General features: G+C 48.6%; 1 protein-coding gene across 3 annotated transcripts in view; it reads left to right on the top strand.

Moving 5' to 3' along the window:
* Positions 1-14,933, top strand: part of LOC115079454 (histone-lysine N-methyltransferase KMT5B-like) — a 400,353-nt gene that overhangs the window by 64,722 nt on the left and 320,698 nt on the right. For 2 of the 3 annotated variants that reach the window (XM_029583070.1, XM_029583072.1), the window contains exon 2: positions 11,185-11,349. In XM_029583070.1, the coding sequence (XP_029438930.1) occupies positions 11,185-11,349 (165 nt within the window). Of the gene's footprint in view, positions 1-11,183; positions 11,350-14,933 lie in introns of all 3 variants that reach the window. The other variant, XM_029583071.1, reaches the window with a different exon arrangement.

The following is a 14,933-nucleotide window of genomic DNA, read 5'->3' as shown; positions in this document are numbered from 1 at the left end:
GCTCAGAGCTCCCAAGCCCAAGCTTACAATCATACTATGGTCCATCAAGTATTCCAGCTGGGGGACCGCATCCTTGTTCTGCTCTCATCTTTGGAAAGCAAGCTGTTAGCCTGTTTGCAAGGACCCTATGAAACTTTGGAGAAAACATGGCCCATGGATTACAAAATAGCTCAGGCAGAGAAATGAAAGAAACTTAAAATCTACCACATAAACCTCCTGAAGAAGTGGGTTGTACTGGAGCGCAGAGAATTTGGTCCCGAGGTCGGACCAGAAGTGGACCAAATCCAGGTTCCTTTTGGAGAGTAGCTGTCCACTACACAGACTGCTGACTTAAAGCAAATGATAGAGAAAAAAAAAGGAGGTCTTTTCAAAACTGCCTGGTTGTACCCACCTGGTGCAACATGACATTACGCCTCCTGGAGTTGTGGTACAGCAACGACCCTATCGGATTCCTATAGCCAGGTGCTGCGTTATTGAGACTTGAAGTGAAGGAGATGCTCCAGCTCGGGGTTATAAAAGAATCTAAGTGATTGGTCCTCATCCATCGTGTTGGTACCAAAGCTAGATGGAAGCATAATGTTCTATGTTGACTTTAAAAAAGTCAAAAAGGTTTCAAAACTCGATGCCTATCTGATGCTCTGAGTGGATGAACTGATTGAGCGTCTGGGATCAGCTCAATTTATCTCTACCCTGGACCTTTCCAAAAGAGTATTGCAGGTGCTTCTCGCGCCAGTGGCAAAAGAGAAGACTGCGTTCTCAACACTAGGTGGACTTTTCCAGTTCACCATTCTCCCTTTTGGACTTCATGGTGCCTTGCAGTGTTTCAACGATTGGTCAACTACCTGCTCTGCCCACATCAAAGGTATGCAGCTACCTGTTTGGATGACATTGTGGTGCACAGCCCTTATTGGAAGACTTATCTATGCCAACTCCAGGCCATGCTAACCAGCTTGAGGAAAGCTGGACTATTGGTAATCCCAAAAAGTGCGTGCTGGAAGGGCAAAAAGTACAGTATCTGGGTTACACCCCGGGGAAGGGCAAAGTCCATCTGCAGACCAGGAAGATCGAGGCAATAGCCGGGTGCCAGTCTCTCAAACAAAAGCGAAAGTGAGAGCATTCCTAGGCCTTATGGGATACTAGAGAAGATTTACCCCCAACTACTCAGAAGGCAGAGCCTCTCACAAGGTTGCTGTTAAAGCAACAGAGAAGGTCCAATGGTCAGAGGAAACAGAGAAGCCCTTCAGGGCCCTGAAAGAGGCAATATACTCTGAACTGGTCCTGATAAGCCCGGAGTTCACTGAACAATTTATGATGCAGACTGATGCCTCAGAAGTTGGCTTGGGAGCAGTCTTAGTCCAAGAAGAGGGATGGTCAAGAACATCCGGTGGCATACATTAGCTGGAGGTTGATGCCACAAGAAAGGCGATAGTCATGCAAAAAGAGGCCTTGGCAAACAAGTTGGCCATAGAGGCCTTGCGCTGTTACCTGCTGGATTGGCACTTCACACAACAGACCACCAACCACTCCTATGCATGAATAGATACATGGAGTTCAAGACAAGGGTGATGAGATGGTTCCTGGCCCTACAGTCCTTCAACTATAAGATCCAACATAGGGCAAGAAGGGAAAATGCCAGTGCAGGTTTCCTGTCAAGAAAGGTGTCCCTTGTATTTGCAGACACTCATCCCAGCAAGACTGAGCTGAGGAGGAGGGTATGTGAGGGAATATACAGAAAACTCCCTCAGACCACCTTAAGAGATCTGGCACAGCAGTCTTAACCTGGTCCTCTTTAAGATTGAGACCCACAGGGAATCCTGGGTGAAGGGAGAAGCCCTTCACCAGAGAATAAGACCTCAAGGCTGGAAGGGTTAAGCAGGCCCTGGGGAACCGAGACCTGTGAGCCATGGGAGTTGTTTCAGTACTTATTCTTCCTCTCCTTCTTGGGTCAAAGTGCAACTCAGTGCCATAGCAGCTCACCATGTTCAATTGGATGGCAAACCAATATCTATAATGTCAAAGTTCTTGAAAGGCTTATGGCATATAATACCTCTGGTAGCCATGCAATCTCAATGTGGTATTGATGTAACTCATAAAGCCTCCTTATATATCATTAGAGTCTGCTTTCTTAAAGTTCCTTACTTAGAAAGTAATATTTCTAGCTGTGATTACATTGGCTAGAAGAGTCAGTGAACTTCAGGCGTTTGTACATTACTCACAGTGGAATGATGCCCTGCACTCACCCCAAAAGTCTGCCAAAAGTAGCTTCAGCTTTTTATCTAAATAAAGACATCATATTGTCCATGTTCTTTCCAAGACTTCATGCAGACGAAAGAGAGAAAGCTCTATATTCATTGGACTGCAAGAAAGCCTTGGTTAATGATCTGAAGAGAACTCCATCACCTTGTCTGGCTTCACAACTTTTCATTTATTATGATCCTAATAGACAGGGTATAGTGGTTGCCAAGCACACTTTGTCCAACTGACTAGGAGACTGTATTGTACGTTTCTATACTCTGGCTTACCTCCAGATCACAGACTGTGTCAGGGCTCATCAAAGGGAGCTTTGGTTATCTTAGTGGCTCATCTGCTTATCGAAGACATGTGCAAAGCTGCAACTTATTTGTCAGCACCTTCATGTTCTATTATTGTCTGGTCACTCTATCAAGAAGTGATAGTAACTTTTGGAAAAGCTGTTTTGTGCAGCCTTTTCACCCAGTAGTCCACTCTGCAGTGGGGTCCAGGTTGATTTTACAGTAATCGCTCTGATGCAACTTTTAGCTTGGGATTTCCCACATGTCATGACTAATTCAGCCCTGCTTGCTCAGCCCTGCTTGTTGATGGAAAAAGCAAGTTTGCTTACCATAAATGGGGGTCTCCATAGCAGGATGAATTAGCCATGTGAAATATCTGCCTGCCTCCCTGCAGAGTTGACTACTGAGCTAAATCTTAGCTCTATAATCAACTGAGAAGCTCATGAGGCAGTGCCCTCATGGGGACTCCCACACATGCTCAGTAGAACAAAAGATTTATGAGCTAAGAAAGAAGAGCCCAATCAGTGCCGTTGGATGGTGTCGCCCATATGTTATGGCTAATACATCCTGCTGTCTACAGAGAACCCCTTTTATGGAACAGAAAAGGGCGACCAAAATAATAAAGGGGATGGAACTTCACCCCATGAGGGAAAGGGTAAAGAGGTTAGGGCTGTTCAGCTTGGAGAAGAGATGCCTGAAGAGGGGTATGATAAAGGTCTATAAAATCATGAGAGGATTAGAACAAGTAAATGGGAATCAGTTATTTACTCTTTCAGATAATACAAGAACTCGGGAGCAGTCCATGAAGTTAAGAAATAGCACATTTAAAACAAATCAGAGAAAATTGTTTTCCTAGCATGTAGCAGATGGATTCAGGACCAATGGGTATAGTGTACTCCTGATAGCAGTTGGAGACGGATCAGATTTCAATCTGACGTCAGCCCTAGTACATATACCCCTGCAGGAAGTGCAGCTCTTCAGTATTTTCCGGCTCCATAGCAGTTAGGGACTACCTGCATGCTCTCACAGTGTTAGAACAATTTCAACAGAGAAAACCCAAATTCAGAAGAAAACTTACCTCTACAGACGAGTGCTGCTCTTCTGCGGTGATACCCTCGGGTCCCTCCCCCAGTTGAGAATTCCCGAGGTGATTTCCGTGGTCCCTCGGAGGTAAGCCTTGGTCCAGCGGCCGATTCTTGGCGGGGACCTAGCCCCCGAATTAGGGCGCCGCTGAGAGGCAGCGGGTGTATCCTCGAGCGCGGCGGTGAAGGTATTTTCCTTCTCCCCCCGCAGCCGGAGACCACCCGGAACGAAACCGGGAAGTGCCGAAGACAAGGTAAGGTAGAAATCTTTGTCAAAGACTCTGGTCTCCGAGGTCGAGGAGTCGCACATGTCGCCGACCGGGACCAGTGCCGCCGGATTGATCCGCCCTAGCAGGGCTAGGCCCCGGTTAGATCCAAGGGTCCTCTCACATGGAGACCCTCCAAGGTGGTCACCATATTGCCCGCGTGGTCGCTGTCGCTGTTTTGGCCCTATTCGCCGCTCCGGGCGCACAAGGCTTGCCAGGCGCACAAAATACACGTACGCATAACATTACACGCACAAGTACCATGCGCATAAGATATGAGCGCATAACTGCGACTTGTGCGCACACCTGCGCGCACACAACCCGCACGCACATCCTTGACGCACCGGAGTGCATAAAGATTTATGCGCCTATATCCATGGCACCACCGGAAACGGAGCTCAAGGCTCGAGGCCTCTGCCCAGCATGCCACATCAAAGCCGCACAAAACGAAGAGGCCAGCGCTTTGTGCGCCCAGTGCGAGGATGCCCTGGAAGATCCAGCCCAGGGCCAGTCCCACCCAGGACAGAGTACTAGCTCCTCAATGAGTACCCCGGACCTAGCAAATTCCAGCGGGACACCCCCTCAAACGGGGTCCCCCAGGGACACAGCACCCCCTAGCTTGGACCAAGCGTCCATCTCATGGGTGGAATTCTTCAAAGGCCTACACACCTTCGTTCACATGCAGATGGAGCCTCTGGCAAAACAGCCACAGCATCCACCAGAAGACCTTTACGCCCCAGGCCCAGACAAATGATGCCACCGCCCAGAAGTCCCACCTACGGGGACACGGACAACTCTGAGGAGGAATCAGAGCCCCTAGAAGAGGGGGAACTCCTCCCGGGAACAGAGCCTCACCGGACCATGAGACACTTCTTCACCAAGGACGAGCTCCCAGACCTGGTCACCCACAGCCTGATGGAGCTTGCTATCCCGGTCATAAGTGCTTCGGGGGAGCCTAAGACGAATCCCCTGCTAGAGGGACTCCGCCAGACATCCTGCCATTTCCTGCTGTTACAAGCCATCCAGCAGCTAACTGACCTGGAATGGTGTGCTCCAGAGTCTATATGGCAGCCATCTACCCTCTGGACCCGGTGGCCAAAGACCTTCAGACATGCCCAAAAGTGGATGCCATGGTCTGCGCGGTCTCGAAGCGCAGTACTATCCCAGTGGAGGGAGGTGCAGCGCTCAAAGATGCTCACGACTGACGTCTGGAATCCATCCTTAAACAGTCCTTTGAGGTCGCCGCTTTGTCCCTACAAATAGTGGCCTGCTGCACCATGGTGACACCTGCCTGCCTTTCACAGACCAGGAGCAACACCCCTGGGGAAGCCATGGAACCAGCAGTATCATTCCTTGCGGATGCTGCTTCCGAACTGGTGTGCACAGCGGCCAGAGGAGTGTCATCAGCTGTGGCAGCCAGGAGGCAACTCTGGCTCCGAAGCTGGTCGGCCGATGCATCTTTCAAAACGCGACTCACAAGGATGTCCTTCAAAGGATCCCTCCTGTTCTGCAGTGAACTAGAGAAACTGGCTAACAAATGGGGCGAGTCCCCATTACTGCGACGTCCGGAAGACAGGAACAAGAAAAACCATCGACCCTTTCCCCGATCTTCCAGGGGCAGAAGTTCACAGCGCTTCAATCCATACAGAATCACTTATCAAGCGCCTCGCCCTGCAGGCAGGAACCAGTCCTTTCGGAGCAAGTACAACAAAAGGGGAGCCAGCTCGGGCCCCGGCCCCAACCGCACCCCACAATGAGATTCGGCCGACCCGTCCAAAGGAAGAAGCCATAGGGGGCAGACTTGCCCTAATCTACCAAAGATGGGTCGAGATAACTTCGGACAAGTGGGTCCTAACCATCATTCGAGAGGGATACTACCTGGACTTCCTCCGAACCCCTCAGGACAAGTTCGTGGAATCCCCCTGCCACCACCCCTCCAAGAGGGTGGCAGTGGAGGCTACTCTGACTAGATTACTGGCACTAGAGGCCATAACCCCAGTGTCTCCACAACAAATAAATACTGGACACTATTCCATTTATTTTATCGTCCCCAAGAAAGAGGGAACGTTCAGGCCCATCCTGGACCTCAAGTCAGTCAACTGCCACCTAAGGATCCCCCGCTTCCGCATGGAAACCCTACGCACTGTAATAAGGGCGATACAACCGGGAGAGTTCTTCACATCCCTAGATCTGTCGGAAGCCTACCTACACATTCTGATCCAACAATAACATCAGCGCTTCTTTCGCTTCAAAATCCGGGACCGTCCTACCAGTTCCGGGCATTACCCTTCGGGTTAGCCACAGCACCCCGAACGTTCACCAAGATCATAGTGGTGGTGGCGGCAACACTGAGGAAGGAAGGAATCCTTGTACACCCTTACCTAGATGATTGGTTGATCAGGGCGAAATCCCCAGAGGAAAGTCGCCAGGCAACCAGCAGAGTCAAGACTCTACTGGAGAGCCTCGGATGGGTGGTCAACACACAAACAAGAGCGGTCTGCAGCCCTCACAGACTAGAATACTTAGGAGTCTGATTCGACACCAAGGAAGACAAGGTCATCCTGACACCGACGAGGAGATTAAAACTGATGAACCAGTTACGAACCCTGCTGAGCGAACCTTGCCCCACAGCATGGGATCACCTACAAGTCCTCGGCCTCATGGCATCAACACTGGAAGTAGCACCATGGGCATGAGCTCATATGAGACCCCTACAGCGCTCACTCCTATCGCGATGGAATCCACTGTCTCAGAACTACACCGTACGTCTACTGCTCCCTGGCAAAGTTCGAACCCAACTACGGTGGTGGCTACAAGACGGCCACCTGAGTCAGGGAAAGAAACTATCATCCCCAACCTGGATCCTGCTTACCACGGATGCCAGCCTACGAGGATGGAGAGCACACTGTGAAGAGCTAACCGCCCAAGGGCAGTGGAATGCAGAAGAGTCGGGGTGGAACATCAGTCGCCTAGAAGCCCGGGCAGTCAGACTAGCCTGCCTACGGTTTGATCACAGACTCCGAGACAAAGCGGTCAGGGTAATGTCGGACAACGCCACAACAGTGGCCTACATCAACCGTCAGGGAGGAACCAGAAGCCAACAGGTGTCCCTGGAAATAGACCCCCTAATGTCGTCGGCAGAAGGGAACCTCCAGGAGATCTTGGCCGTCTACATCGCTGGGAAAGACAACATCACGGCGGATTACCTCAGCAGAGACCCAGGAGAATGGAAGCTGTCAACCACAGCATTCCAACTGATAGTGAACCAGTGGGGAACACCAACCATGGACCTCCTGGCAAACCGGTCCAACGCCCAAGTACCCAGTTACTTCAGCCGCAGACGGGAACCTCAGTCCCAGGGCATCGATACCCTGGTACAGACATGGCCACAGGAGACTCTGCTATACGCCTTCCCACCGTGGCCCCTTCTTGGTGCGATCATTCACAAGATAAGCCTACACAGGGGACCGGTACTTCTTGTGGCCCCGGACTGGCCAAGAAGACCATGGTACGCAGACATGCGGAGATTACTGACAGGGAACCCCCTGCCACTACCTCCACACAGAGACCTGCACCAGCAGGGACTGATCCTCCACGAGGACCCAGCTCGATTCTCTCTTACGGTCTGGCCATTGAGAGGGCTCGCCTGAGAAAGAGCGGATACTCGGGGGCTGTAATCGACACCCTACTCCGAGCACGCAAGTTCTCCACATCTCTAACATACATAAGGGTGTGGAGAGTATTCGAAGCATGGTGCGAGGACCACAACATCATACCTCGCTCAGTCAAAATTCCTGCAGTCTTGGAATTCCTACAGAACGGCCTACAGAAGGGATTGTCCTTCAACTCCATCAAGGTACAGGTGGCCGCATTGTCATGCTACGGCTCCAAGAACGGGGGCGGCAGCATAGCCTCTCCACCCGGTCGTCTCCCGCTTCCTGAAAGGAGTTAAGCACATCCGACCACCCCTAAAGTGGCCGGTACCGCTTTGGAACCTCAACCTGGTCCTGGATTTCTTAGCAGGAGCCTCGTTCAGACCTCTCCGCGGCCTGTCTCTCCGATTATTAACATTGAAAACAGCCTTCCTGCTGGCAGTTTGTTCAGCCCGTTGCATATCCGAGCTGCAAGTACTGTCCTGTCGTGAGCCATTTCTCAGACTCACTCCTGGCACCATCCAGTTATGCATGGTCCCCTCGTTCCTCCCCAAAGTGGTGTCTCACTTCCACCTTAACCAAACCATCTCGCTACCATCGCCAGATGAACATAAGAATTCGGAAGAGTCCAAAAGTCTACGCCAGCTCAACATCGGCAGACTCCTGGCCAGATACCTGGAAATGTCGGAATCCGTATGAAAGACGGACCACCTGTTCGTCCTTCACAGCGGGAAGAAGCAAGGAGAAACGGCCTCACGAGCAACCATAGCCCGCTGGATCAAAGAAATCATCAAGGCGGCCTATGTAGAAGCAGGCAAGCCGCCGCCTCTACAAATCAAGGCCCATTCTACTAGGGCCCAGGCAGTGTCCTGGGCAGAAACCAAGATGCCCAGACCTGCCGAGATCTGCAGGGCGGCGACATGGTCCTCCAGCCACACCTTTTCCAGGTTTTACCGCCTGGATGTTCAGGCTCGGGAGGACACAGCATTCGCAAGGGCAGTACTAAGTGGATCACGGGCAGCCTCCCACCCGGTTCGGGAGTAGCTTTTATACATCCCATTGGTCCTGAGTCCATCTGCTACACGCTAGGAAATGGAGAAATTACTTACCTGATTAATTTCGTTTTCCTTAGTGTAGACCAGGGGTCGGGAACCTTTTTGGCTGAGAGAGCCATGAACGCCACATATTTTAAAATGTAATTCCGTGAGAGCCATACAAGACCTACCAAATTAATTTACTACAACCCCCCACCCTCCTGACCCCCCCCCCCCCCAAGACCTGCCAAAAGTCCCTGGTGGTCCAGTGGGGGTCCAGGGCTCGCAGACAAAGCTTTAATAAAAAAGTAAAAATCTAACAAAAACCCCCACCCTCCTGATGCCCCCCAATACCTCCAAAATTAATGTACTACAATCCCCCACCCTCCTGACCCCCCCAAGACCTGCCAAAAGACCCTGGTGGTCCAGCGGGGGTCCAGGGCTCGCAGACAAATCTTTAATAAAAAAGTAAAAATCTAACAAAAACCCCCACCCTCCTGATGCCCCCCAATACCTCCAAAATTAATGTACTACAATCCCCCACCCTCCTGACCCCCCCAAGACCTGCCAAAAGTCCCTGGTGGTCCAGCGGGGGTCCAGGAGCGGTCCGGAAGCGATCTCCTGGACTTGGGCTGTCGGCTGCCAATAGTCAAAATGGCGCCGACGGCCCTTTGCCCTCACTATGTCACTGGGGTCGACCAATGGCGGCGGTAGCCCCTGTGACATAGTAAGGGCAAAGGGCCGTCGACGCCATTTTGATTACTGGCAGCCTACGGCCCTTTGCCCTCACTATGTCACAGGGGCTACCGCCACCATTGGTTGACCCCAGTGACATAGTGAGGGCAAAGGGCCGTCGGCGCCATTTTGACTATTGGCAGCCGACAGCCCAAGTCCAGGAGATCACCCCCGGACCGCTCCTGGACCCCCGCTGGACCACCAGGGACTTTTGGCAGGTCTTGGGGGGGACGGGACAGGAGGGTGGGGGGTTGTAGTAAATTAATTAACTCTTGTATTTTTACTCCAAGTGATAATGTATCCCCATTGTTAGAAATGTTCTCCAAGTTCTAAATGTTCCTCCTTTAGCCTTATCCCAAGTTAACTTGTTACAATGTAAGAATAAGCAGTTCATGTCTTATTTGTTATGTTTTGATGTAAACCGATGTGATATCTCGATCGAATGTCAGTATATAAAACCAAACAAATAAATAAATAAATTTAGGAGGTCTTGGGGGGCGTCAGGAGGGTGGGGGGGTTTTGTTAGATTTTTGCTTTTTTATTAAAGATTTGTCTGCGAGCCAGATGCAGCCATCAAAAGAGCCACATCCGGCTCGCGAGCCATTGGTTCCCGACCCCTGGTGTAGACAGATGGACTCAGCATCCGACCCACGGCTGCCGTTACTCTGGGAATTCTCGGGGGACAGCTCCGAGAGCGAGGGAATCAAGGGTAAGCCACGCTTTCCTTCATCTAGGACACCCACCCTACCGGATGTCTACGTTTCCTGGTTGAGGGTACTGGCGGTCTCCATCTATAGCCATTTAACCAATTCAAGTTATTCAATTTAGTCAGTCACACATATATCCACAATGCTTTTCGAGGAGAATACTGAAGAGCTGCACTTCCTGCAGGGGTATATGTACTAGAGCTGACATCAGATTGAAATCTGATCTGTCTCCAACTGCTATCAGGAGTACACTATACCCATTGGTCCTGAGTCCATCTGTCTACACTAAGGAAAACGAAATTATCAGGTAAGTAATTTCTCCATTTTCACTCAATGCACAATTAAGCCCTGGAATTTATTGCCAGAGGATGTGGTTAAGGCAGCATAGCTGGGTTTAAAAAAAAAAAAGTTTGGAGAAGTCCATAAACTGCTATTAGTCAAGTTGATTTGGGGAATAACCACTACTTTTTACTGACATTAGTAACATGGGATATATTTTTATTGTTTGAGTAACCGCCAGGTACTTGTAACCTGGATTGGCTACTATTGAAAACAGGATGCTAGGCTTGATGAACCATGTTTCTCACTCAATATGGCAATTTCTTATATTTTTATGTTTGGTAAGCAAACTTGCTTTTCCACTGATTTTTCTCCTGTCTGGTTTTTAACAAAGTTATTTTTCCACTGATTTTTTTTATTGCGTTGAAATTCTCAGGAAAAATAAAATAAAAACTGAAATGAAAGGTCCCTAATAATACTCCTGATAAACTCTCACCAGTGATTTGTACAGAGGTAATGCCTTTTTTTTCTTACTGGTAATACTATGTACTCTAGTATTCTGCTGATTCTTTTTACTGTCTAGTTACTGTGCTTGCTAAACTCAAAATAATCATATATGATCAACCCCTGTTTAGTGATCCTTATTACAACAAACCCCATCTCAAGCCCTCCCATCATATACTGCTTCTGTAAGTTTGTGTCCTAGATGCATGAGTCTGTTTTTGTATTAAATCTCAGTTGTCACACTGTTGCTTGGTGAAGGGGGGAACACATGGACTTGTGGGTGTGAGGAATATGATTAAGTCTGGTGCTGGAGTTAGTTTTTAGTATCTGGCACTGGATGTGTGAGGGGATTTCAGTAATTACCTATGTGAGTAACTTTTAACTCTTTGCAGGTTTCGACCTATAAAAGGAAGGCAGGAGGAACTGAAGGAGGTGATTGAAAACTTCAAAAAAGATGAACATTTAGAAAAAACCTTCAAATGCCTGACAGCAGGGGATTGGGCACGGCATTATTTCCTTAACAAGAACAAACTGCAGGAGCGACTGTTTAAGGAGCATGTAGGTGGAGACCTGTTTCCTTTTCACCTGGCATTTCTATATTGCTAATTAGGACTTGAAAATACTTTAATGCATGCTGTCCAGGGATTACTGTCTTGCAGTCTATATATTGCTATTGGTAACAATTTAGACTAGAAAAAAGCCATTCTAAGGAGCTTGAACTAGTTAAATAGAAAATGGTTGTGCTGTATGTCAAACCTGACCCTTTGTTCCCACTGTAGTATCTTTCTTTGATAACAGGGGCCAATGGACAAACTTAAATTGTTCTTGGCTGTGGTTCTAGCTTGCAACGGAGAGGACTAATAATAAGAATAGAAGCTTCTTAGAAAATTATAAAATGCGTGGATTGAAGTAGCTTGGAACTCATTTTAAGGAGTCAAGTCTCTACTAGATTTGTTGCCAGCTGCCAACATAGATACCAAATTTCAGAAATCACTGGGGTTAGGGCACAGCAAGAAGAAACTGTTATCTGTTTCCCAACTGCTGGCTTTATTGTTGATGGTAAATTCTCAGCAGAATCTGAAAAATCAATAATTTTTGGATTTTTAGCTTGCCTTTCAAGTAATGTAAGATGTTTGTTTTTTAAACAGTTATATAAATACATTTGAACTTCCTTTTCATCCTGCTAGACAGATCCAGACATGTGAGTTTATGTAACCCTACCAGCAGATGGAGAGAGGACCACAACATTTTTAGTGATGTCATCACTGCTATAAGAAGTGGTTCAGACAAGATATTTGCCAGGTCCTGATAGAACATATTCCTAGCTTCATTCCCAGGACAATAGCTTTCAGCTGCCTTATCTGGTGTAGTATGTCTGCTACTAGGGCGACAATTTCAGTTTGAAATTGTTCCCCTACTAGAGCAGGCCCTCTGTTCTGGCTCACAGAATTCTTCCATTAGACAGTCTCTAGTTGAGCAGTATCTGGTAGGTGTTTCCCAGGTCTCTGGTTTAGCCTGGAGGTAGCAAGTGAGAGCAGAAAGGAACCCCTCTTTTCCCCCAGGTCTGAATAACTACCTCTTCTCCCCCCACTTCCCAATTTATGACCACCTTGCTCTCTTTTCACATTTAGGTCATGCTGGGGAAGGCAAGAAAAAAGTGAGTCTATGGCTGTTCTAGGTAGTTGCCACAGCTACAGGACTTTTTTGTTTATTCCTGCAGGAAGGAGGTTCTTCAGTTTGATAAGACTTTTCTGCAGGCTCCATCAACATCTGGGGGAGCTTTGATCCAACCTTAGATTAGTTTGGTTCTATTTTCATTTTGCCAGCTGTGTGTGTTCATATAGGTGATAGACATCATAGGGGAGAATTGCTGCATGGTAGACTAACTGTTGATTTGAGAGGGGCAGGGGCCAGCATATTTGTGGTGTGGCTAGCTGATTGGCATTTCCTGGGATAGAATGAAGACTGGTACAGGCAGCTGCATAGCTAAATTTTGGCTCTCTTGCACATGAGAGAGCTTTGGAGTGACATGAGCAAGAGTCCCCCACCCCCCTCTACCCAGCAGACTACATTTCTACTGGAATGGGCGCCATCTTGTATTTTGTGTCGCCTGATAGCTTTTTCTTTGTACAGGCTCATAAGAACCTCAGACTCTGCCTCGCCTCCCACCATCGGTCCTGTCTCCCGAGATCCTCATCAGGGATCTCTTTAATCATTTTTAATAAATTGCCTTTATCCCAGGACAAGCAGGATGCTAGTCCTCACATATGGGTGACGTCACTGAACGGAGCCCAGGCGGGAAAGCTTTCTGTCAAAGTTTCTAGAAACTTTTGACTGGCCTGTGAGGCCACTGAGCATGCCCAGCATGCTATGATATTCTCTGCCACAGGTCTCTCTTCAGTCTTCACTTTTCCGCGCTGCCGTTCGCACAGCGGACCGATAGCCCTACCGTTTGGGAATCTCTCTCTTGACTGAAAAGTCACTTATTAATATATTCTTTGTCATAGGAAAATCTCTACCTCGCCGGCTGGTGAGTACTGTACTTTTAAAAATTTTCAGACGAAAATTTTTCTCACACACACACACACACACACACACACACACACACACACACACACACGCTTGTTCATCGACGGCCGTCGATCGAAAATGGCGACCGGTTTCAAAAAATGCCCAGTCTGCAACCGAAATATGTCTATCACCGATCCGCATTTGGAGTGTGTACTGTACCTCGGGGAACAACATGATGTCAGTACATGCACCAAATGTGCAGAGATATGACGGTCAAGGGACGAAAAGCCAGGAAAGAGAAGATGGAACACCTATTTTCTCTTCAGCTAATCCCTTCTCCCTCAAAAGCACCGAGGTTGTCTCCGGCTGGAGCAACAAAAAGGGTTTTACTCAAAAAACCGCGTCCGGATGCATCCGGTGATCGTCTGTCCTCGCCATCGTCTGTGATCTCCACAAAGTCGGCAGAGCGTTCTAAAACCAAACATCACCATCGATCATCGTTCGCATCGGTGTCCCAGGACGAGTCGATGCCGAAGCGGCCTAAAAATCAAGACACGCCGGTGGTTGGGCCTTCTTCTCACCGATACCTACGACATCATCGATGGACATCGCAGCACCGCCACCGCATACACCATCGGTGTCTTCACTCATACCACAGCCAGAATTGTCTACACTTATTAGACAAGCTGTTTTACAAGCTCTACAGGAGCAACAAGTTCCGACAGGCCTGTTGATGCCGACCTCCGGGTCGATGCCGATACCCTCGATATCGATGCCGACCTCCGGGTCTATGCCGATACCCTCGATATCGATGCTGATACCCTCGATATCGATGCCGATTGCCTCCAGCATCGATGCCGATGACTCTGACATCGATGCCAATACCTCCACTGTCAGTATCGATGCTGATGTTTTTTCCTTCAACATCGATGCCGGTGATAACACAGATGACAACAATATCTTTCCTTCCAAGATCCTCGACTGGTTTCATAACCACCACACCGAGGCTACAAACACAATCTACATCGATGTTATCTCAAATTCCATCGATGATCCCAATGACAGCACCCCTGCCACCACCTGATCAACCACTAGAAGTACAGGATGAGGCATTTTACCGTCTCCTCCTACAAAGGTACCAGAATGTCATCGACAACTTGCCACCTATCACACAAAGAACAACATCTACTGATATTTTCATCGATGATCCACAACCTGGACCTTCAGGGCTTCATGTCCCACTAGCACCAGCAACTCAAACAACGTATAGAGAAGATTCAAAAGACTCCTGGGATGATGAACCCTCTCAATTTTCCTCAGAGGAGTTCATGTCCAATCCTTCTTCTCCTGACTGAAGAAAGAAGTCACCCCCAGAAGATCTTTCCTTCTCATCCTTTATACAAACTATGTCTGATTCCATTCCATTTAAATTGACAGCTGAGGAGGTCACAAGAGCACAAACTCTTGAAGTATTACAGTTTGTGGAACCACCCAAACAGGTACTAGCAGTACCTGTACATGAAGTCTTACTGGATCTTCAGAAGAGAATCTGGGAACACCCAGCTTCTATACCTGCAGTAAACAAAAGAGTAGAAACAACCTACATAGTTCAACCAGCTCCAGGGTACCAC

This window comes from Rhinatrema bivittatum, chromosome 17 (genome assembly GCF_901001135.1).
Source record: "Rhinatrema bivittatum chromosome 17, aRhiBiv1.1, whole genome shotgun sequence".
Lineage (NCBI taxonomy): Eukaryota > Metazoa > Chordata > Amphibia > Gymnophiona > Rhinatrematidae > Rhinatrema > Rhinatrema bivittatum.
Note: the sequence above shows the minus strand (reverse complement) of the source record. Positions and strands in the feature narration are given on the sequence as shown.